Below are 25,000 nucleotides of genomic sequence, written 5' to 3' on the forward strand. Positions count from 1 at the left end.
GGACAGACTGACTGACTCCAGGACAGACTGACTGACTCCAACACAGACTGACTGACCAACACAGACTGACTGACTCCAGGAAAGACTGACTGACTCTAGCACAGACTGACTGACTCCAGGACAGACTGACTGACTCCAACACAGACTGACTGACCAACACAGACTGACTGACTCCAGGAAAGACTGACTGACTCTAGCACAGACTGACTGACTCCAGGACAGACTGACTGACTCCAGGACAGACTGACTGACTCCAGGACAGACTGACTGACTCCAGCACAGACTGACTGACTCCAGGACAGACTGACTGACTCCAGGACAGACTGACTGACTCCAACACAGACTGACTGACTCCAGCACAGACTGACTCCAGGACAGACTGACTGACTCCAGGACAGACTGACTGACTCCAGGACAGACTGACTGACCAGCACAGACTGACTGACCAGCACAGACTGACTGACTCCAGGACAGACTGACTGACTCCAGCACAGACTGACTGAATCCAGCACAGACTGACTGAGGCACAGAGGCTGGATACTCATCTGCATCCCAACGCTTCCTCACTTTGAATTACAAGACTTACATGGATTTAGATGTGAATGATTTCAATTTAACTGATTCTCCTATTCTGGTGTTTTTTCCACCTAACCTATGAACTCTCTCTCTCTCCCTCCCTACCTCCTTCCCCTCTCTCTCTCCCTCCCTACCTCCTTCCCCCCTCTCTCTCTCTCTCTCTCCTTACCTCCTTCCCCCTCTCTCTCCCTACCTCCTTCCCCTCTCTCTCTCTCTCTCTCTCTCTCTCTCTCTCTCTCTCTCTCCCTACCTCCTTCCCCCTCACTCTCTCCCTCCCTACCTCCTTCCCCCCTCTCTCGCTCTCCCTACCTCCTTCCCCCCTCTCTCTCTCTCTCTCTCTCTCTCTCCTTCTCTTACCATCTCTCTCTCTCCTCTCTCTCTCTCTCTCTCTCTCTCTCTCCCTCTCTGTCTCTCTGTCTCTCTGTCTCCCCCACTCTCTCTCCCCATCTCTCTCTCTCTCTCTTACTCTCTCCCCCTCTCTCTCACTCTCTCCTCTCTCTCTCTCTCCCTCTCTTATTTAGTCAGCAGTATAACAGACAGTCCTCAATTGTCTTTTTAGAGCCTTTTAGTCAATGGGAAATCTGCTCTAATTGGATGACATGGTGTGTGGGTGTGTGTGTGTGTGTGTGCGTGTATGTGTGTGTGTGTATGTGTGTGTGTGTGTGTGTGTGTGTGTGTGTGTGTGTGTGTGTGTGTGCGTGCGTGCGTGCGTGCGTGCGTGCGTGCGTGCGTGCGTGCGTGTGTGTGTGTAATTGGATGACAATGGGGCAGCAGGCTCTGGCATCTCTGCTGCCAGGTACAGAAACATTAGATCCAATTTAGACCAATCACCCTTCCTGAGCTTAACGTGGTGGGGCGGGGGAGAGATGGAGAGAGCGAGGGAGAGAGAGATGGAAAGAGAGGGAGGAACAGTGTGAGTTTGAGAGAGAGAGAGAGAGAGTGAGACACAGAGAGAGACTGCATGCAGAACTCATAAAATGCAGAACTGCTAAAATATCCCCTAAGCAAGCTGGTCCTAGCTCCAACAGTACAGTAATATATAATGCTTGTGTTTATAGCTCCAACAGTACAGTAATATATAATGCTTGTGTTTATAGCTCCAACAGTACAGTAATATATAATGCTTGTGTTTATAGCTCCAACAGTACAGTAATACTTAATGCTTGTGTTTATAGCTCCAACAGTACAGTAATATATAATGCTTGTGTTTATAGCTCCAACAGTACAGTAATACTTAATGCTTGTGTTTATAGCTCCAACAGTACAGTAATATCTAATGCTTGTGTTTATAGCTCCAACAGTACAGTAATATATAATGCTTGTGTTTATAGCTCCAACAGTACAGTAATATATAATGCTTGTGTTTATAGCTCCAACAGTACAGTAATACCTAATGCTTGTGTTTCTAGCTCCAACAGTACAGTAATACCTAATGCTTGTGTTTATAGCTCCAACAGTACAGTATTACCTAATGCTTGTGTTTATAGCTCCAACAGTACAGTAATATATAATGCTTGTGTTTCTAGCTCCAACAGTACAGTAATATCTAATGCTTGTGTTTATAGCTCCAACAGCACAGTAATATATAATGCTTGTGTTTATATCTCCAACAGTACAGTAATATATAATGCTTGTGTTTCTAGCTCCAACAGTACAGTAATACATAATGCTTGTGTTTCTAGCTCCAACAGTACAGTAATATATAATGCTTGTGTTTATAGCTCCAACAGTACAGTAATACCTAATGCTTGTGTTTATAGCTCCAACAGTACAGTAATATATAATGCTTGTGTTTCTAGCTCCAACAGTACAGTAATGTATAATGCTTGTGTTTCTAGCTCCAACAGTACAGTAATATATAATGCTTGTGTTTATAGCTCCAACAGTACAGTAATATATAATGCATGTGTTTCGAGCTCCAAAAGTACAGTAAGATATGATGCTTGTGTTTATAGCTTCCAAAAGTACAGTAATATATAATGCTTGTGTTTCTAGCTCCAACAGTACAGTAATATATAATGCTTGTGTTTCTAGCTCCAACAGTACAGTAATATATAATGCTTGTGTTTCTAGCTCCAACAGTACAGTAATACCTAATGCTTGTGTTTCTAGCTCCAACAGTACAGTAATACATAATGCTTGTGTTTCTAGCTCCAACAGTACAGTAATATATAATGCTTGTGTTTCTAGCTCCAACAGTACAGTAATACCTAATGCTTGTGTTTATAGCTCCAACAGTACAGTAATACACAATGTTTGTGTTTATAGCTCCAACAGTACAGTAATACCTAATGCTTGTGTTTATAGCTCCAACAGTACAGTTATACCTAATGCTTGTGTTTCTAGCTCCAACAGTACAGTAATATATAATGCTTGTGTTTATGGCTCCAACAGTACAGTAATACATAATGCTTGTGTTTATAGCTCCAACAGTACAGTAATATATAATGCTTGTGTTTCTAGCTCCAACAGTACAGTAATACATAATGCTTGTGTTTCTAGCTCCAACAGTACAGTAATATATAATGCTTGTGTTTATAGCTCCAACAGTACAGTAATACCTAATGCTTGTGTTTATAGCTCCAACAGTACAGTAATATATAATGCTTGTGTTTCTAGCTCCAACAGTACAGTAATATATAATGCTTGTGTTTATAGCTCCAACAGTACAGTAATACCTAATGCTTGTGTTTCTAGCTCCAACAGTACAGTAATATATAATGCTAGTGTTTATATCTCCAACAGTACAGTAATACCTAATGCTTGTGTTTATAGCTCCAACAGTACAGTAATACATAATGCTTGTGTTTCTAGCTCCAACAGTACAGTAATATATAATGCTTGTGTTTCTAGCTCCAACAGTACAGTAATACCTAATGCTTGTGTTTATAGCTCCAACAGTACAGTAATACACAATGCTTGTGTTTATAGCTCCAACAGTACAGTAATACCTAATGCTTGTGTTTATAGCTCCAACAGTACAGTTATACCTAATGCTTGTGTTTATAGCTCCAACAGTACAGTAATATATAATGCTTGTGTTTCTAGCTCCAACAGTACAGTAATATATAATGCTTGTGTTTATAGCTCCAACAGTACAGTAATACCTAATGCTTGTGTTTCTAGCTCCAACAGTACAGTAATATATAATGCTAGTGTTTATATCGCCAACAGTACAGTAATACCTAATGCTTGTGTTTATAGCTCCAACAGTACAGTAATACATAATGCTTGTGTTTCTAGCTCCAACAGTACAGTAATATATAATGCTTGTGTTTCTAGCTCCAACAGTACAGTAATACCTAATGCTTGTGTTTATAGCTCCAACAGTACAGTAATACACAATGCTTGTGTTTATAGCTCCAACAGTACAGTAATACCTAATGCTTGTGTTTATAGCTCCAACAGTACAGTAATACCTAATGCTTGTGTTTATAGCTCCAACAGTACAGTAATATATAATGCTTGTGTTTCTAGCTCCAACAGTACAGTAATACATAATGCTTGTGTTTATAGCTCCAACAGTACAGTAATACCTAATGCTTGTGTTTCTAGCTCCAACAGTACAGTAATATGTAATGCTTGTGTTTCTAGCTCCAACAGTACAGTAATATATAATGCTTGTGTTTATAGCTCCAACAGTACAGTAATACATAATGCTTGTGTTTATATCTCCAACAGTACAGTAATATCTAATGCTTGTGTTTCACATCATCCACAAGTAAAACAAAAGGCAAAAAATACATGAAGACAAATCAAAGTCTGTAATATAAATATATATGTATATAAATGGTTTGTATAAATCCCCATCCAGTCAGGGGGTGTCCAGATGGTTTTGATGGAGGGACAGCTCCATGCTCACTGTTGTCACAGACACAAACACATCTTTGTCAAAATAAATCCCACAAACAGGTCTCTGTAAAGTAGATCAGACTATGAGGAGAGAGAGGCTAATGGAATTAAAGCGGGTAGGCAGGAGTGCCTGGTCACTATCAGTGGATGAAGAGACACAGGACATTACAGGAAATCCACTGACAGGACCACTTATCAGGGGCGTAGATGTAGGGTTTTATTCACTGGGTATGTCTTCCTCCTGGTCCAGAGAGCAGGAAGTATAGAACACACAGGATCACCTTATTAAACATACTGTAAATCCACTGGGGTGTGCTAGGGATTGACTGTTATAATGCAACCAAAGGAAACCAAGGGAAAGAGAGAGAGAAAGAGAGGAGAGGGAGAGGGAAGGGAGGGAAAGAGAGAGAGAAAGAGAGGAGAGGGAGAGGGAAGGGAGGGAAAGGGAGAGAGAAAGAGAGGAGAGGGAAGGCAGGGAAAGGGAGAGAGAAAGAGAGGAGAGGGAAGGCAGGGAAGAGGTAAAGGGCGAGAGAAAGAGAGGAGAGGGAGAGGGAAGGGAGGGAAAGGGAGAGAGAAAGAGAGGAGAGGGAGAGGGAAGGGAGGGAAAGGGAGAGAGAAAGAGAGGAGAGGGAAGGCAGGGAAGGGAGGGAAAGAGAGAAAGAGAGGAGAGGGAGAGGGAAGGCAGGGAAGAGGTAAAGGGAGAGAGAAAGAGAGGAGAGGGAGAGGGAAGGGAGGGAAAGGGGGTACAGTGCATTGATCGTGAGAAGGCTCTGATCAGATTACTCTCTATCTCTCTATCTCTCTCTTTCTCTCGCTCTCTATCTCTCTATTTCTCTCTATCTCACTCCATCTCTCTCTCTCTCTCTCTCTCTTTCTCTCTGTCTCTATCTCTCCCTCGCTGTCTCTCTCTCTCGCTGTCTCTCTCTCTCGCTGTCTCTCTCTCTCGCTTTCTCTCTCTCGCTGTCTCTATCTCGCTGTCTCTCTCTCGCTGTCTCTCTCTCGCTGTCTCTCTCTCGCTGTCTCTCTCTATCTCTGAGCCGTGAGGTCACGTTGTATCAGACTGGATCAGAGGTGTTCCCTGAGAGAGAGAGGGGGAGTGAGGGAAGGGAGACGTGCTGCAGCCTCTCCTCTGAAAACAAGAAGACAGGATGTGAATGTAATGGGACAGAGAGATGCCGTAGTAACATGTTTCCATGGTGAATATGAACAGGTTATTGATGTGAATGTAATGGGACAGAGGGATGCCGTAGTAACATGTTTCCATGGTGAATATGAACAGGTTATTGATGTGAATGTAATGGGACAGAGGGATGCCGTAGTAACATGTTTCCATGGTGAATATGAACAGGTTATTGATGTGAATGTAATGGGACAGAGGGATGCCGTAGTAACATGTTTTGTTTCCATGGTGAATATAAACATGTTATTGATGTGAATGTAATGGGACAGAGGGATGCCGTAGTAACATGTTTTGTTTCCATGGTGAATATAAACAGGTTATTGATGTGAATGTAATGGGACAGAGAGATGCCGTAGCAACATGTTTCCATGGTGAATATGAACAGGTTATTGATGTGGAACAGACTGGAGTGATGTTGTTGTTGTTATTGTTGTGTACATCCACTTTAGAATAGCAGAGCAAATGTTATTTAGTTATTAACTCTAACCAAACACACACACACACACACACACACACACACACACACACACACACACACACACACACACACACACACACACACACACACACACACACACACACACACACACACCAAACGGCAGGCCACCTCTGCTGCTGTTTAATATTAACTTCCACTGTGAACTCTCAGCGCAGTAGGCAGCGACAGTTGCCAGGTAACAGACTAGATTATTTTTGCTCTACTTTCCCAAAGTAGTCCCTCCATATCACTCCACCCGCCGGTCCTAATGGTGTATTTACTCAGCATGCTCAGGGGGATGAGCTGCTGTTGACACAGGATGTGCCTTACCCGCCTGTGATTGGCTCCGATGGCTCCCCTCCATTCCTCCCTTTATCTCCCACCATCCATCCATCCATTCATCCCTCCATAATCCATCTATCCCTCCCTCCCTCCCTCCACCATCCCTCCCTCCCTCCCTTCCTCCCTCCCACCATCCCTCCCTCCCTCCGTCCATCCCTCCCTCCCTTCCTCCCTCCCACCATCCCTCCCTCTCTCCCTCTCTCCCTCCCCATGCCTCCCTCCCTCCCCATGCCTCCCTCCCTCCACCTCTCCATCCCTCCCTCCCTCCACCTCTCCATCCCTCCCTCCATCCCTCCCTCCCTCCACCTCTCCATCCCTCCCTCCCTCCATCCCTCCATCCCTCCCTTCCTCCCTCCCTCCCACCATCCCTCCCTCCCTCCACCATCCCTCCATCCCTCCCTTCCTCCCTCCCACCATCCCTCCCTCTCTCCCTCTCTCCCTCCCCATGCCTCCCTCCCTCCCTCCCCATGCCTCCCTCCCTCCCTCCACCTCTCTATCCCTCCCTCCCTCCACCTCTCCATCCCTCCATCCCTCCATCCCTCCCTTCCTCCCTCCCACCATCCCTCCCTCTCTCCCTCTCCCATCCCTCCCTCCCTCCACCTCTCCCTCCATTCCTCCCTCCCTCCACCTCTCCCTCCCTCCCTCCCTCCCTCCCTCCCTCCCTCCCTCCCTCCCTCCCTCCCTCCCTCCCTCCCTCCCTCCCTCCCTCCACCTCTCCATCCCTCTCGTCCTAGCCTGTGGATGAGTCAGAACTCTAATTCACTCTCTAGGGGTCCAGAGTTCATCCACGAGAACTGTGTGTGTGTGTGTGTGTGTGTGTGTGTGTGTGTGTGTGTGTGTGTGTGTGTGTGTGTGTGTGTGTGTGTGTGTGTGTGTGTGTGTTTTGCCTCTCTTGTCAGTCCTCCAGCCTCCCACCACCTGTGGGTCACGTACCTCCAAATGGCCCTACTACCTCCACTTCCTGCCATGTTCATAACCTCCCCAGTGGCACCCTGTTCCCTTTTTAGTGCACTATATTTGACCAGGGCTGTACAGTAGCCACAATCACTACCACTGACACTATCCATCATCTCCGAAGAACAACGGTCATTTGGTTTACAGGAGAGAGAGAGCGAAAGAGAGAGAAAGAGAGAAAAAGAAAGAGCGAGAGAGAAAGACATTCTACGCCATTAAAAAGCTAAATCAAATTGAAATACCTATTAAAATTTGGCTAAAACTAATTGAATATGTCATTGAACCAATTGCACTTTATGGCAGCGAGGTGTGGGGTCCACTTGCAAAACAAGATTTCATCAAATGGGACAAACACCCCATTGAAACCCTGCATGCAGAGTTCTGTAAGATTCTCCTACGTGTCCAGAGGAAAACTACAAACAATGCATGCAGGGCAGAATTAGGCCAATATCCACTAATAATAAAAACTCAAAAAAGAGCAATTAAGTTTTGGAAACATCTAAAATACAGTGACCCCCTCTCATATCATTACCAAGCCCTGCAATGCCAAGAGCCGAGCAAAGAAAAGAGTCCCCTCATCCAGCTGGTCCTGGGGCTGAGTTCACAAACCTGTTCTACTAACACACTGAAGCCTCAGGACCAGAACATCCAATCAATCAGAATAAACCAAATTACAACACAGTCAAAACAAAACTACATTGTTTACTGGAAAACACAATCACAAAGCAAAATGCAGTGCTATCTGGCCCTAAATCGACAGTACACCGTGGCTAAATATTTGACCATGGTTACTGATCAAAACCTTAGAAAAACCTTGACAAAGTACAGGCTCAGTGAGCACAGCCTTGCCATTGAGAAGGGTAGACACAGGAAAACCTGGCTCCCTGTAGAGGAAAGGCTGTGCAACCACTGCACAACAGCAGAACCTGAGACGGAGCTGCATTTCCTGACAAAATGTAAAAAATATAAAACAATTAGAGAGTGTAATTTTCCCAAATTTGAAACCCTTATTCAAGGTTTCAAAGACCTCTCTGATGAGGATAGGCTACCCGTCCTGTTGGGGAGGACGCAGAGAGCTGTGGGTTGGCAGCGCACTACATTGCTGCCTGCCATAAGATGAGGGACAGTGTCTGACAGACCAATCAACCTGCACATGTCCTCTACTGTATGCTTATTGTTATTGTTGAATGTATGGTTATTCTGACCCTTGGTTATTGTTGTTACTGTTGTCCCGTTGACAATTTTGATTCTCATTTTTATATTGTAAATATCCAAAATAAGCTTTGGCAATATGTACATTGTTACGTCATGCCAATAAAGCGAATTGAATTGAAATTGAAAGAGAGAGAGAGAGAGAAAGAGAGAGAGAGAGAGAGAGAGAAAGAGTTAGAGAGAGAGATAGAAAGCAAGAAAGAGAGAGAGAGGGAGCAAGACAGAAAGAGAGAGAGAGAGAGAGAGAGAGAGAGAGTTAGAGAGAGAGATAGAAAGCAAGAAAGAGAGAGAGAGAGAGCAAGACAGAAAGAGAGAGAGAGAGAGAGAGAAAGAGTTAGAGAGATAGAAAGAGAGAGAGAGAGAGAGAGAGAGAGAGAGAGAGAGAGAGAGAGAGAAAGAAAAGAAAGAAAGAAAGAAAGAAAGAAAGAAAGAGAGAAAGAAAGAAAGAAAGAAAGAGAGAGAGAGAGAACTCATGAAGAACAAGGTTGCAGAGTTGGAGTTGAAGGATACCTTATTTTGTTGTAGTGGATTTGTTTAGATGTCTCTCTGCAAAAAGGATCTTTTGCTTGGCGTTTTTCCTCGTATATTTCATCTCGTTCCCAGTGGTAATGTTGTGGAGTTATTGAGGTAGCAGGGAGAGTTGTGGTCCCAGAGTGCTCTCTGAATATTCCTGTAACTGAAGGACCCTAGGGGGCCGACTAAAGGGATTTGTTAGCCAACTCCCACTCCAGGAGATGCCAGAAGATGTCTCTACCTGTCTGTGTCTCCTGGTAGCTTCACCAGGTGAGCTGGTTTGGGACTTTGGGGAGTGTGTAAAGTGATATATACAGTTATTATACTATAATACAGTTACTGGTATATTATAGTAACTGTATTATAGTATAACCTGATATATTATAGTAATATAACTGATATATTATAGTATAACCTGATTATAGTATAACCTGATATATTATAGTAACTGTATTATAGTATAACCCTCTACCCCCCACCCCTCCAGGGCCTGTTAAGTGTCTAAGGGAAGTCAGGTGAATGAAAACATCCTCTTTCTTCTTCTAAAACTAGGAGACACTGTTTGTAGGAGGCCCAAGACAGTAAACATGGACGGTAGCCATTTATTCAAAGGTTGTCGTTTCTTTTCCATTTACCCACAAACCCTGGATGTCATTTCGAGAGAGAGAGAGAGAGAGAGAGAGAGAGAGAGAGAGTTGACTCCTTCCTGTAGACATGTCCCCTATTTCCCAGGACTCCAGAGCCCTGTTAAAGAGTCTGAAAGCAGTCAGGTGGAATACAAACACCCTATCCACTTCTTAAAGATAGAAAAAAAGATGTCCCTTCTTTTCCAGGACTCCAGAGCCCTGAGGGTAGTAAGGCAGAAAGAAAACTAGAACCGTAGAACCTGAAAGAGCAGACAGTCCCTGGCAGTGTACAGGAAGAGGAGGAAGCTGGAGAGGAGACAGACCCTGGCAGTGTACAGGAAGAGGAGGAAGCTGGACAGGAGACAGTCCCTGGCAGTGTACAGGAAGAGGAGGAAGCTGGACAGGAGACAGTCCCTGGCAGTGTACAGGAAGAGGAGGAAGCTGGAGAGGAGACAGTCCCTGGCAGTGTACAGGAAGAGGAGGAAGCTGGAGAGGAGACAGTCCCTGGCAGTGTACAGGAAGAGGAGGAAGCTGGACAGGAGACAGTCCCTGGCAGTGTACAGGAAGAGGAGGAAGCTGGAGAGGAGACAGTCCCTGGCAGTGTACAGGAAGAGGAGGAAGCTGGACAGGAGACAGTCCCTGGCAGTGTACAGGAAGAGGAGAAAGCTGGAGAGGAGACAGTCCCTGGCAGTGTACAGGAAGAGGAGGAAGCTGGAGAGGAGACAGACCCTGGCAGTGTACAGGAAGAGGAGAAAGCTGGAGAGGAGACAGTCCCTGGCAGTGTACAGGAAGAGGAGGAAGCTGGAGAGGAGACAGTCCCTGGCAGTGTACAGGAAGAGGAGAAAGCTGGAGAGGAGACAGTCCCTGCCAGTGTACAGGAAGAGGAGGAAGCTGGAGAGGAGACAGACCCTGGCAGTGTACAGGAAGAGGAGGAAGCTGGAGAGGAGACAGTCCCTGGCAGTGTACAGGAAGAGGAGGAAGCTGGAGAGGAGACAGTCCCTGGCAGTGTACAGGAAGAGGAGGAAGCTGGAGAGGAGACAGTCCCTGGCAGTGTACAGGAAGAGGAGGAAGCTGGAGAGGAGACAGACCCTGGCAGTGTACAGGAAGAGGAGGAAGCTGGACAGGAGACAGTCCCTGGCAGTGTACAGGAAGAGGAGGAAGCTGGACAGGAGACAGTCCCTGGCAGTGTACAGGAAGAGGAGGAAGCTGGACAGGAGACAGTCCCTGGCAGTGTACAGGAAGAGGAGGAAGCTGGAGAGGAGACAGACCCTGGCAGTGTACAGGAAGAGGAGGAAGCTGGAGAGGAGACAGTCCCTGGCAGTGTACAGGAAGAGGAGGAAGCTGGAGAGGAGACAGTCCCTGGCAGTGTACAGGAAGAGGAGGAAGCTGGACAGGAGACAGTCCCTGGCAGTGTACAGGAAGAGGAGGAAGCTGGAGAGGAGACAGTCCCTGGCAGTGTACAGGAAGAGGAGAAAGCTGGAGAGGAGACAGTCCCTGGCAGTGTACAGGAAGAGGAGGAAGCTGGACAGGAGACAGTCCCTGGCAGTGTACAGGAAGAGGAGGAAGCTGGAGAGGAGACAGTCCCTGGCAGTGTACAGGAAGAGGAGGAAGCTGGAGAGGAGACAGTCCCTGGCAGTGTACAGGAAGAGGAGGAAGCTGGAGAGGAGACAGTCCCTGGCAGTGTACAGGAAGAGGAGGAAGCTGGAGAGGAGACAGGGTTATTAAGGATAATGTTTTGTCTAAATATGGACATTTCATAGTCATCTCTGCCGATGCCTGGGGAGATACAACTATGGCTCCTTATCAAATGGCATCCTATTCCCTACATAGTGCACTACCCAATGGGCCCTGGTTAAAGTATTGCGCTATATAGGGAATAGGGTGCCATTTGGAACACATTATATGACTCAGAGATGGTGGGTGTTCTTCCTCTGAAAGATAACCGGTGGGAAAACATATCTGCACAGATGGAAAGAGAACGGAGAGAAAAGAAAGCTGTGTTGGAAAACAGAATCTGTGTTTGTTTCTCCTCAAGTCAGGCTTTTAGAATGTGGAACGGTTATGTTGCTGGATACAGGAGGGGTTTGTTTCTCCTCAAGTCAGGCTTTTAGAATGTGGAACGGTTATGTTGCTGGGTACAGGAGGGGTTTGTTTCTCCTCAAGTCAGGCTTTTAGAATGTGGAACGGTTATGTTGCTGGGTACAGGAGGGGTTTGTTTCTCCTCAAGTCAGGCTTTTAGAATGTGGAACGGTTATGTTGCTGGGTACAGGAGGGGTTTGTTTCTCCTCAAGTCAGGCTTTTAGAATGTGGAACGGTTATGTTGCTGGATACAGGAGGGGTTTGTTTCTCCTCAAGTCAGGCTTTTAGAATGTGGAACGGTTATGTTGCTGGGTACAGGAGGGGTTTGTTTCTCCTCAAGTCAGGCTTTTAGAATGTGGAACGGTTATGTTGCTGGGTACAGGAGGGGTTTGTTTCTCCTCAAGTCAGGCTTTTAGAATGTGGAACGGTTATGTTGCTGGGTACAGGAGGGGTTTGTTTCTCCTCAAGTCAGGCTTTTAGAATGTGGAACGGTTATGTTGCTGGGTACAGGAGGGGTTTGTTTCTCCTCAAGTCAGGCTTTTAGAATGTGGAACGGTTATGTTGCTGGGTACAGGAGGGGTTTGTTTCTCCTCAAGTCAGGCTTTTAGAATGTGGAACGGTTATGTTGCTGGATACAGGAGGGGTTTGTTTCTCCTCAAGTCAGGCTTTTAGAATGTGGAACGGTTATGTTGCTGGGTACAGGAGGGGTTTGTTTCTCCTCAAGTCAGGCTTTTAGAATGTGGAACGGTTATGTTGCTGGATACAGGAGGGGTTTGTTTCTCCTCAAGTCAGGCTTTTAGAATGTGGAACGGTTATGTTGCTGGATACAGGAGGGGTTTGTTTCTCCTCAAGTCAGGCTTTTAGAATGTGGAACGGTTATGTTGCTGGATACAGGAGGGGTTTGTTTCTCCTCAAGTCAGGCTTTTAGAATGTGGAACGGTTATGTTGCTGGATACAGGAGGGGTTTGTTTCTCCTCAAGTCAGGCTTTTAGAATGTGGAACGGTTATGTTGCTGGGTACAGGAGGGGTTTGTTTCTCCTCAAGTCAGGCTTTTAGAATGTGGAACGGTTATGTTGCTGGATACAGGAGGGGTTTGTTTCTCCTCAAGTCAGGCTTTTAGAATGTGGAACGGTTATGTTGCTGGGTACAGGAGGGGTTTGTTTCTCCTCAAGTCAGGCTTTTAGAATGTGGAACGGTTATGTTGCTGGGTACAGGAGGGGTTTGTTTCTCCTCAAGTCAGGCTTTTAGAATGTGGAACGGTTATGTTGCTGGATACAGGAGGGGTTTGTTTCTCCTCAAGTCAGGCTTTTAGAATGTGGAACGGTTATGTTGCTGGATACAGGAGGGGTTTGTTTCTCCTCAAGTCAGGCTTTTAGAATGTGGAACGGTTATGTTGCTGGATACAGGAGGGGTTTGTTTCTCCTCAAGTCAGGCTTTTAGAATGTGGAACGGTTATGTTGCTGGGTACAGGAGGGGTTTGTTTCTCCTCAAGTCAGGCTTTTAGAATGTGGAACGGTTATGTTGCTGGGTACAGGAGGGGTTTGTTTCTCCTCAAGTCAGGCTTTTAGAATGTGGAACGGTTATGTTGCTGGATACAGGAGGGGTTTGTTTCTCCTCAAGTCAGGCTTTTAGAATGTGGAACGGTTATGTTGCTGGATACGGGGGGGAGACATAAGTGATTGGGGTAAATCTTATTTTTAACAGATGACATGCGCCCACACACGACCTTTCGACCTTGACCTCTCTGGCCGGTCACTGTTCCCAGGCCTGTCTGGGATCCTCTTTATTGGGCTGACCACTGCATGACCCTTAGGACTGGTACTAAACCAGGTTAGCTGGAGGTAATCTGTTCGCCATCTGGAACAAATGACACGTTCACTAAAAGTGGTTTTCCTTGTTTTGAAGGGGTTCCACCTTGACAGAGAGAGAGAAAGAGAGAGAGAGAGACAGGGACAGAGAGAGGGAGGAATTGAGAGAGAGGGACAGAGAAAGAGAGAGAGAGAGAGAGACAGGGACAGAGAGAGGGAGGAAGGTAGAGAGAGGGACAGAGAGAGAGAGAGAGACAAAGAGAGGGACAGAGAGAGGGAGGAAGGGAGAGAGAGGGACAGAGAGAGAGAGAGAAAGAGAAAAATAGAGAGAGAGAGAGAGAGAGAGAGAGAGAGAGGGGACAGAGAGAGGGAGAAAGGGAGAGAGAGGGAGGAAGAGCAAGAGAGAGAGAGAGAGAAAGAGGGACAGAGAGAGAGACAGATAGAGAGAGAGGGACAGAGAGGGACAGAGAGAGGCAGGAAGGGAGAGAGAGAGGAAGGGAGAGAGACAGAGTGTGAAAGTGATTGTAGAAGTGTCAGTGGATGGATGGTAATGTAGTAATGTTGGTAGAGAGTGTTATAGAGAGGTAACAGAGGTAACATATTGTTATAGATAGATAACAGAGTGTTATAGAGAGGTAAAATAGTGTTATAGAGAGGTAACAGAGTGTTATAGAGAGGTAACAGAGTGTTATAGAGAGGTAACAGAGTGTTAGTATAGAGAGGTAACAGAGTGTTATAGAGAGGTAACAGAGTGTTATAGAGAGGTAACATAGTGTTATAGAGAGGTAACAGAGTGTTATAGAGAGGTAACAGAGTGTTAGTATAGAGAGGTAACAGAGTGTTATAGAGAGGTAACACAGTGTTAGTATAGAGAGGTAACAGAGAGTTATAGAGAGGTAACAGAGTGTTATAGAGAGGTAACAGAGTGTTATAGAGAGGTAACAGAGTGTTATAGAGAGGTAACAGAGTGTTATAGAGAGGTAACATAGTGTTATAGAGAGGTAACAGAGTGTTATAGAGAGGTAACAGAGTGTTATAGAGAGGTAACAGAGTGTTATAGAGAGGTAACATAGTGTTATAGAGAGGTAACAGAGTGTTATAGAGAGGTAACAGTGTTATAGAGAGGTAACAGAGTGTTATAGAGAGCTAACATAGTTTTATAGAGAGGTAACAGAGTGTTATAGAGAGGTAACAGAGTGTTATAGAGAGGTAACAGTGTTATAGAGAGGTAACAGAGTGTTGTAGAGAGGTAACAGAGTGTTATAGAGAGGTAACAGAGTGTTATAGAGAGGTAACAGAGTGTTATAGAGAGGTAACACAGTGTTATAGAGAGGTAACAGTGTTATAGAGAGGTAACAGAGTGTTATAGAGAGCTAACATAGTTTTATAGAGAGGTAACAGAGTGTTATAGAGAGGTAACAGAGTGTTATAGAGAGGTAACAGTGTTATAGAGAGGTAACAGAGTGTTGTAGAGAGGTAACAGAGTGTTATAGAGAGGTAACAGAGTGTTATAGAGAGGTAACAGAGTGTTATAGAGAGGTAACAGAGTGTTATAGAGAGCTAACATAGTTTTATAGAGAGGTAACAGAGTGTTATAGAGAGGTAACAGAGTGTTATAGAGAGGTAACAGAGTGTTATAGAGAGGTAACAGAGTGTTATAGAGAGGTAACAGAGTGTTATAGAGAGGTAACAGAGTGTTATAGAGAGGTAACATAGTGTTATAGAGAGGTAACAGAGTGTTATAGAGAGGTAACAGAGTGTTATAGAGAGGTAACAGAGTGTTATAGAGAGGTAACAGAGTGTTATAGAGAGGTAACATAGTGTTATAGAGAGGTAACAGAGTGTTATAGAGAGGTAACAGTGTTATAGAGAGGTAACAGAGTGTTATAGAGAGCTAACATAGTTTTATAGCGAGGTAACAGAGTGTTATAGAGAGGTAACAGAGTGTTATAGAGAGGTAACAGTGTTATAGAGAGGTAACAGAGTGTTGTAGAGAGGTAACAGAGTGTTATAGAGAGGTAACAGAGTGTTATAGAGAGGTAACAGAGTGTTATAGAGAGGTAACACAGTGTTATAGAGAGGTAACAGTGTTATAGAGAGGTAACAGAGTGTTATAGAGAGCTAACATAGTTTTATAGAGAGGTAACAGAGTGTTATAGAGAGGTAACAGAGTGTTATAGAGAGGTAACAGTGTTATAGAGAGGTAACAGAGTGTTGTAGAGAGGTAACAGAGTGTTATAGAGAGGTAACAGAGTGTTATAGAGAGGTAACAGAGTGTTATAGAGAGGTAACAGAGTGTTAGTATAGAGAGGTAACAGAGAGTTATAGAGAGGTAACAGAGTGTTATAGAGAGGTAACAGAGTGTTATAGAGAGGTAACATAGTGTTATAGAGAGGTAACAGAGTGTTATAGAGAAGTAACAGAGTGTTATAGAGGTAACAGAGTGTTATAGAGAGGTAACAGAGTGTTATAGAGAGGTAACAGAGTGTTATAGAGAGGTAACAGAGTGTTATAGAGAGGTGTGTGTTACAGAGAGGTAACAGAGTGTTACAGAGTGTTATAGAGAGGTAACAGAGTGTTATAGAGAGGTAACAGAGTGTTATAGAGAGGTACCACTACAGAGCATGTCTCTCCATCCTCTTTGGAAAAGGGTATATTTCCCATCTTGTGAGTGTTTGGTAGGAAGTTAGTGTACAGTGTGTGTGTTGGCAAGGTAACAGGCAGTACAGAGTGTCTCTATCTAGTTCCTGTCTGATGTTCTGCTGTTCAGGACACAGTCAATCACTCTCTTGTTGGCACCAGTCAATCCAGATGTCTCCCCTGTGAATTCAACTCTGGTTTCCATGGTGATATATCTCTCTCCTGCTCTGGGCTGTCAGTGTGTCTCACACTTTCCCCCCTCTCTCTTTCTCCCCCCTCTCCACCTTCCTCCCCCCCCTCCCTCCCTCCCTCCCTCCCTCCCTCCCTCCCTCCCTCCCTCCCTCCCTCCCTCCCTCCCTCCCTCCCTCCTCCCTCCCTCCCTCCCTCCCTCCCTCCCCCTCCTCCTCCCTCCTCTCCCTCCCTCCCTCCCTCCCCTCCCTCCTCCCCTCCCTCCATCCTCCCCTCCTCCCTCCCTCCTCCCTCCCTCCCCTCCCTCCCTCCCTCCCCTCCCTCCCTCCCCTCCCCCTCCCTTCCCCCCCCATCCCCTCCCTCCCTCCCCCCCTGCTGTCCCCCCCTCCATCCCCCTCCCTCCCTCCCCTTGTCCCCCTCCATCCCCCTCCCCTCCCTCCCCCCATCCCTCCCTCCCTCTGTCAGAACCTGCAGGTTGATGTGAGGAGGTTAAATGTGTCTCTTCTAAAGCGGTTCAGAGAGGGGGTAGCTGCTGCTCTGGACATCTCCCCCAGACACCTCCACATCAACAGACTCAATGTAAGACACACACACACACGCACGCACGCACGCACACACACACACACACACACACACACACACACACACACACACACACACACACACACACACACACACACATTCAACACCCTTTACTGACAATAGACATTGATAAGGATGACTTTAAACTAGTTTCCACTGAATACAGATTGTTGTGGTTAATACAGACTGGCCAGACCTACATAACAACACATCCCACAAACCACTTCACCGCTGTACAATAGTTCAAGCTTAATGTGAGGTTGTCTGTGGATATCATTAAATCTGAGCATTATCTAACATCCTCTTCCTCCTCTACCCCCCCCAATAGGAGAGGAAGAATGGCATTGAGCTGTATGTGTCATCTGATAGGCCAGGGGCCACGGAGCCCCTCCCAGCAGAGGAAGTTATCCAATCACTGAACATCAACATCCTGCATCGTAGCCTGGGTCACTTCGGCATCACAGAGGTCTCCTCAGAGGTGCGCTACTTCCTGTATGTGTGCACGTGTGTATGTGTGTGTGCATGTGTGTGTGTGTGTGTGTGTGTGTGTGTGTGTGTGTGTGTATGTACAAGCGTGTGTGCGTTCGTTCACACGTGCGTGTCACAGCTAGGTGTATAAATATTTACGTTTGTAGCACTGAGCCCAATGCAAGTCTTTCATCCATAACATACTACAATCTCCTTCATGTGAATGGATCCTCTGTTGTAGTTGTCTAGGAGCTCTTTGAAGCTCTGTCCTGCTGGATTTACACCTGACGGAGAAGAGAAGGGTAGCTTTGATCACAACGCACACAGAAGTCCTAATGGTTCCTCTGTGTTGGGCTTTATGCTCTGTGTTATTAGTCCTAATGGTTCCTCTGTGTTGGGCTTTATGCTCTGTGTTATTAGTCCTAATGGTTCCTCTGTGTTGGGCTTTATGCTCTGTGTTATTAGTCCTAATGTTTCCTCTGTGTTGGGCTTTATGCTCTGTGTTATTAGTCCTAATGTTTCCTCTGTGTTGGGCTTTATGCTCTGTGTTATTAGTCCTAATGTTTCCTCTGTGTTGGGCTTTATGCTCTGTGTTATTAGTCCTAATGTTTCCTCTGTGTTGGGCTTTATGCTCTGTGTTATTAGTCCTAATGGTTTCCTCTGTGTTGGGCTTTATGCTCTGTGTTATTAGTCCTAATGTTTCCTCTGTGTTGGGCTTTATGCTCTGTGTTATTAGTCCTAATGTTTCCTCTGTGTTGGGCTTTATGCTCTGTGTTATTAGTCCTAATGTTTCCTCTGTGTTGGGCTTTATGCTCTGTGTTATTAGTCCTAATGGTTCCTCTGTGTTGGGCTTTATGCTCTGTGTTATTAGTCCTAATGTTTCCTCTGTGTTGGGCTTTATGCTCTGTGTTATTAGTCCTAATGTTTCCTCTGTGTTGGGCTTTATGCTCTGTGTTATTAGTCCTAATGGTTCCTCTGTGTTGGGCTTTATGCTCTGTGTTATTAGTCCTAATGTTTCCTCTGTGTTGGGCTTTATGCTCTGTGTTATTAGTCCTAATGTTTCCTCTGTGTTGGGCTTTATGCTCTGTGTTATTAGTCCTAATGGTTTCCTATCTGTTGGGCTTTATGCTCTGTGTTATTAGTCCTAATGTTTCCTCTGTGTTGGGCTTTATGCTCTGTGTTATTAGTCCTAATGGTTCCTCTGTGTTGGGCTTTATGCTCTGTGTTATTAGTCCTAATGGTTCCTCTGTGTTGGGCTTTATGCTCTGTGTTATTAGTCCTAATGTTTCCTCTGTGTTGGGCTTTATGCTCTGTGTTATTAGTCCTAATGGTTCCTCTGTGTTGGGCTTTATGCTCTGTGTTATTAGTCCTAATGGTTCCTCTGTGTTGGGCTTTATGCTCTGTGTTAGGTAATTTGTTAGCTTGTTGTTTTTCACTGAGAGGTGGGCGTCTTTTTCATCACAGCCCTAAAGATCTGAAAGACCTCCCACCCATCACTCACAACATATCATTTTGTTCTTTCCCTCCCTCTTTCCCTCTTTTCTCTCATCCCTCCCTCCCTCCCTCCCTCCCTCCCTCCCTCCCTCCCTCCCTCCCTCCCTCCCTCCCTCCCTCCCTCCCTCCCTCGTTAGTGTTGTGTGTGTAGTGAATCAGGGAACAGACATTAGTACCAGGATGTGTTCTGAAGATGATGTCCAGAAAGAACAGGCTGCTCCTTCCCTCCTCTCCCTCTGTCTCTGTCTCTGTCTCTGTCTCTGTCTCTGTCTCTTGTCTCTTTTTTCGTCTCTGTCTCTGTCTCTCTCTCTCTCTCTCTCTCTCTCTCTCTCTCTCTCTCTCTCTCTCTCTCTCTCTCTCCAAAATTGACTTTATTGACATGGCAAGTTCATTATTACTTTCATTGTCAAAGTATACATATTGAAAAATAAAATAAATTATAAATTATATATATATATATATATATATATATAAAATATATAGAGAGAGAAATAAATGGTGGGACCAACAGCAATAATTATAATAGTAGTGGACATGGGATTACCATTAACAACAACAATAATATTAATGAGAACAACAATATATTAAAGCAATGGTAGTAGACCAGTGTCAACCTGACTGAGAAGACACATGACTGTCTCTCTCTCTCTCTCTCTCTCTCTCTCTCTCTCTCTGTCTCTCTCTGTCTCTCTCTCTGTCTCTCTCTCTGTCTCTCTCTCTGTCTCTCTCTCTGTCTCTCTCTGTCTCTCTCTCTCTGTATATCTGTTTGTTTTCCTCTGAGTGCATGCCACTCCCTTTGTAAGGAACTCAGGTCACTGTGTTCCTCTTAATGAGAGGAGCTTTCTGAGGACGGACTGTACAAGTACTGAAACTGACTAACCTTCTGATGAGTGTGAGGATGTACTTTATCTCAATATCTGAATGACTGTTCCTTCACTGTGATCATACCAAATATGTGTGTTTATACAATGAGCACATGTGTGTTTACATGTATCTGTGAATGACCCATCACCTCATCTCTAAATCTCTGAGACGTACTTAAGGCTGTTTTCTAATTCTTGGTCAGTCTGTGTAATCTAAGGGAAATATGTGTCTTTAATATGGTCATAATATGATCTCTGTCTCTCTCTCTCTCTCTCTCTCTCTCTCTCTCTCTCTCTCTCTCTCTCTCTCTCTGTCTCTATTTTTTCTATTTTTATATCTCTGTATGCTAGGAATTGAATGAATAATAACCCTCTTCAACTCCACTTTATGATGATGGACCATGTTCTCGTTAGTCACACACACACACACACACACACACACACACACACACACACACACACACACACACACACACACACACACACACACACACACACACACACACACACACACACACACACACACACACACACACACACACAGCACACACACACACACATGCTTACACACACACACACACACACACACAAACGCACACACACACACAAAACACTCTCTCTCTCTTTAGCACCATTTCTTGGACCATGTTCTGGTCAAAAGCAGTGCACTACATAGGGAGTAGGGTGCTATTTGTCAGGAAGGCCATGTCCTCGTTAGCCTCTTGTCACTCACCCAGGACCACGTGTGTGTTTAAGCGCTAGCTCCCGGCCAGAGGGTGAAACACTCTGTCACTGTGGACATGCAGAGTTACTGCTAAAGTGGGAGCTTCTAGAATAGAAATGGTCCAATTAGCCGCTTCACTAAATCACAGTGATAGAAGAAGTGGTTAAGATCTCCTTGGTGGGGGAGACCAGGGCTTGGATCGGCCCGCTCTTATATGGTACTGAGAGATGTTGGATTGTGTTTGATGGCTTTATCTCTGTGTCTGGTCTGGCTTGTCACACACACACACACACACACACACACACACACACACACACACACACACACACACACACACACACACACACACACACACACACACACACACACACACACACACACACACACACACACACACACACACACACACACATACATACACACACACAGAGAGAGAAAGAGAATCAGACAAACAGCCCTAGGTCAGGCAGGCACGCGGCAGGCAGACGGACAGACGGACAGACGAACGGACGGACAGACGGACAGGGGGAGAGGGGGAGAGGGGGAGAGCAAATAAAGTAGGGATTCCCCCTATCCTTCCACCCCAGTTCACTTTCATAAACTATCAACTCTCTCTCCTCTCCTCACCTCTCCTATCTCTCATCCATCTCTCCTCACCTCTCCTACCTCTCATCCATCTCTCCTCACCTCTCCTACCTCTCATCCATCTCTCCTCACCTCTCCTACCTCTCATCCTTCCCACTCTCTCCTCACCTCTCCTACCTCTCATCCATCTCTCCACACCTCTCCTACCTCTCATCCATCTCTCCTCACCTCTCCTACCTCTCATCCATCTCTCCTCACCTCTCCTACTCTCTCATCCATCTCTCCTCACATCTCCTATCTCTCATCCTTCCCACTCTCTCCTCACCTCTCCTCCCTCCTATCCCTCCCCTTCTCTCCTCTCCTCACCTCTCCTACCTCTCATCCATCTCTCCTACCTCTCCTACCTCTCATCCTTCCCACTCTCTCCTCACCTCTCCTCTCGCCTATCCCTCCCCTTCTCTCCTCTCCTCACCTCTCCTCTCTCTCATTCCTCCCCCTCTCTCCCATCCCTCCCCCTCTCCTCCTCGATGGATGGTTGAGAGTTTGTGTGGGTGGGAAAATGGGAGGAGCTGAGCATTGAGAGCAGAGGGTGTGTGTCAGATTGGATTTACCTTCAGAGAGAGGAGCAGCGGCAGCTCTCAGCTCTAACCACCACCTGTCACAGAGAGAGACAGAGAGAGACAGAGAGAGAGAGAGAGAGAGAGAGAGAGAGAGAGAGAGAGAGAGAGAGAGAGAGAGAGAGAGAGAGAGAGAGAGAGAGAGAGAGAGAGAGAGAGAGAGAGAGAGAGAGAGAGAGAGAGAGAGAGAGAGAGAGAGAGAGCTGCTCAGGGTGTGTGTGTATCAGTGTGTATCACCGTGGGCTTGAGGCTGAATACGAGACGTGGATCTTAAATGTGGTGCGGCTGGATTGGTTAACTTTTATAGGCTGACTGGACAGTTGTACTGCAGGTGGGCTTTGTGGTGTGTGTGTGTGTGTGTGTGTGTGTGTGTGTGTGTGTGTGTGTGTGTGTGTGTGTGTGTGTGTGTGTGTGTGTGTGTGTGTGTGTGTGTGTGTGTGTGTAATGCTGTGCACAATGATGTAGTTTTGTTTTTGTGTTGGTCATGGAACTTAAGTCCTAACATTCAACTTATGCCTCTCCTCTCCTCTCCTCTCCTCTCCTCTCCTCTCTCTCCTCTCCTCTCCTCTCCTCTCCTCTCCTCTCCTCTCCTCTCCTCTCCTCTCCTCTTCTCTCCTCTCCTCTCCTCTCCTCTACAGAAGAATGTGCTACAGGATCAACATGAGAGGGACAATGTTTGGACTAAAGAGGGATTCTTTGCTGCGATCATCTTCCTCACCATCTTCATCATCATCACCACCTGTTTGATGGTAAGTAGCCTATATTCAGGCCTTTCACACCCTGTTACACACACACACGTAAACACACACATACACGAAAACACACACACACACACACACACACACACACACACACACACACACACACACACACACACACACACACACACACACACACACACACACACACACACACACACACACACACACACACACACAAACATGTAAATATGTAAAACACACACACACACACACACCACTGAGTCACATAGTTATTTAAGCAGGTGAGCCATGCTCAGTAGTGGTGATTCCACTAGAAGGCCTGGCTGCTTGGCTTCTAGAACACTTCACACTGGAGTCATGCGCTGGACTGTGACAGGTTGAGAATCTCAATTGCATACTCCTCGTGTTTCCTCTCTCCTCTCTCCTCGCCTTCTCAAAACCCATTGGATGAGATATCCAGAGGTCCCTCCCCTCTGACCTTTCCTCCGATGGGTTTTGAGAAGGAGGCGAGGAGAGAGGAGAGAGGATGTGAGGAGTATGCAATTGAGATTCTCCCCCTGAATACCTTTCCCCTCATTAGCACCCTGCTGTTAGTGCCTTTTTCTCTCTCTCACACGCACACATTCACACACACATAACACACACACGCATGATGCACACACCAGCCAGGTTGCTCAAAATCCACTTCGAAATCCGACGTCCGTCCAGGAACGTTTTGAGATGCGACTCGGGGACACTGTTAGAGCTATTACCATCCAGTAGGGTTGGGCTTTGTTACGGCGTTGTGGGCGGGGATGGTGGGTTGTCGTAAGCCGCAAGCTCCGCCTCCGAGGGTAGATCAATCCCAGCCGTCTTTTTTTATTTGTTTGTTTTGACCCCAAACCTTAACTCTTAACTAAACCATCCACACTTATTGTCTAAACTTAACCAGCTGCGAGACGTCGGCCACAGCAGTGGAGTAATCCAGGGTGTCCAAAACACCTCCAAATTAGACGTTTGGAGAAATGTGGACAAACGTCATAATTGGGTCAAACCGTGAGATCTTGTTGCACACACACACACGCACGCACGCACACACGTACGCACACGCGCACACACGCACACAATCACGCACACACAAATACGCACACGCACACACGCACGCACACACGCACACACACACACAAACACACACACACACAGAAACACTGCTGCTTAATCTGTTTGACAAGAATGATGAATTAGTTCCACTCAGCCAAAGAGGCAGAGATCTCAGGATATCTGAGGTAGTTTATTATAGGGTGACTGACTCCATGTGACTCTGTGTCAATAACCTCTATCGCTAGCACAGAACTAAAGCTAACACCCTCTCCTGTCAACACATAGCAACAGTCAGTCAACATCCTCTCCTGTCAACACATAGCAACAGTCAGTCAACATCCTCTCCTGTCAACACATAGCAACAGTCAGTCAGCACCCTCTCCTGTCAACACATAGCAACAGTCAGTCAGAATCCTATCCTGTCAACACATAGCAACAGTCAGTCAACATCCTCTCATATCAACACATAGCAACAGTCAGTCAACATTCTCTCCTGTCAACACATAGCAACAGTCAGTCAGCATCCTCTCCTGTCAACACATAGCAACAGTCAGTCAACATCCTCTCATATCAACACATAGCAACAGTCAGTCAACATCCTCTCCTGTCAACACATAGCAACAGTCAGTCAACATCCTCTCCTGTCAACACATAGCAACAGTCAGTCAACATCCTCTCATATCAACACATAGCAACAGTCAGTCAACATCCTCTCCTGTCAACACATAGCAACAGTCAGTCAGAATTCCTATCCTGTCAACACATAGCAACAGTCAGTCAACATCCTCTCCTGTCAACACATAGCAACAGTCAGTCGACATCCTCTCATATCAACACATAGCAACAGTCAGTCAACATCCTCTCATATCAACACATAGCAACAGTCAGTCAACATCCTCTCATATCAACACATAGCAACAGTCAGTCAACATCCTCTCATATCAACACATAGCAACAGTCAGTCAGAATTCCTATCCTGTCAACACATAGCAACAGTCAGTCAACATCCTCTCCTGTCAACACATAGCAACAGTCAGTCGACATCCTCTCATATCAACACATAGCAACAGTCAGTCAACATCCTCTCATATCAACACATAGCAACAGTCAGTCAACATCCTCTCATATCAACACATAGCAACAGTCAGTCAGAATTCCTATCCTGTCAACACATAGCAACAGTCAGTCAACATCCTCTCCTGTCAACACATAGCAACAGTCAGTCGACATCCTCTCATATCAACACATAGCAACAGTCGACATCCTCTCATATCAACACATAGCAACAGTCAGTCAACATCCTCTCATATCAACACATAGCAACAGTCAGTCAGCATCCTCTGTGAAGATACAGTAGGTTGTTTGTGAAAGGTGATGTCTTTGTGAATGGGATCTGTGCGTGGCTGTCTGTGTGTG

The 25,000-nt window shown here is 45.8% G+C and overlaps 1 protein-coding gene across 1 annotated transcript in view; it reads left to right on the forward strand.

Annotated features, from left to right (window-relative positions):
- Positions 1 to 25,000, forward strand: part of LOC106609810 (protein tyrosine phosphatase receptor type R) — a 117,833-nt gene that overhangs the window by 61,375 nt on the left and 31,458 nt on the right. Inside the window, 3 exon segments of the mRNA XM_045722423.1 lie at positions 16,915 to 17,028; positions 17,360 to 17,509; positions 22,421 to 22,531. Of these exon segments, the coding sequence (XP_045578379.1) occupies positions 16,915 to 17,028; positions 17,360 to 17,509; positions 22,421 to 22,531 (375 nt within the window).

The sequence above is a fragment of the Salmo salar genome, chromosome ssa07 (assembly GCF_905237065.1).
Source record: "Salmo salar chromosome ssa07, Ssal_v3.1, whole genome shotgun sequence".
In the NCBI taxonomy this organism is placed as follows: domain Eukaryota; kingdom Metazoa; phylum Chordata; class Actinopteri; order Salmoniformes; family Salmonidae; genus Salmo; species Salmo salar.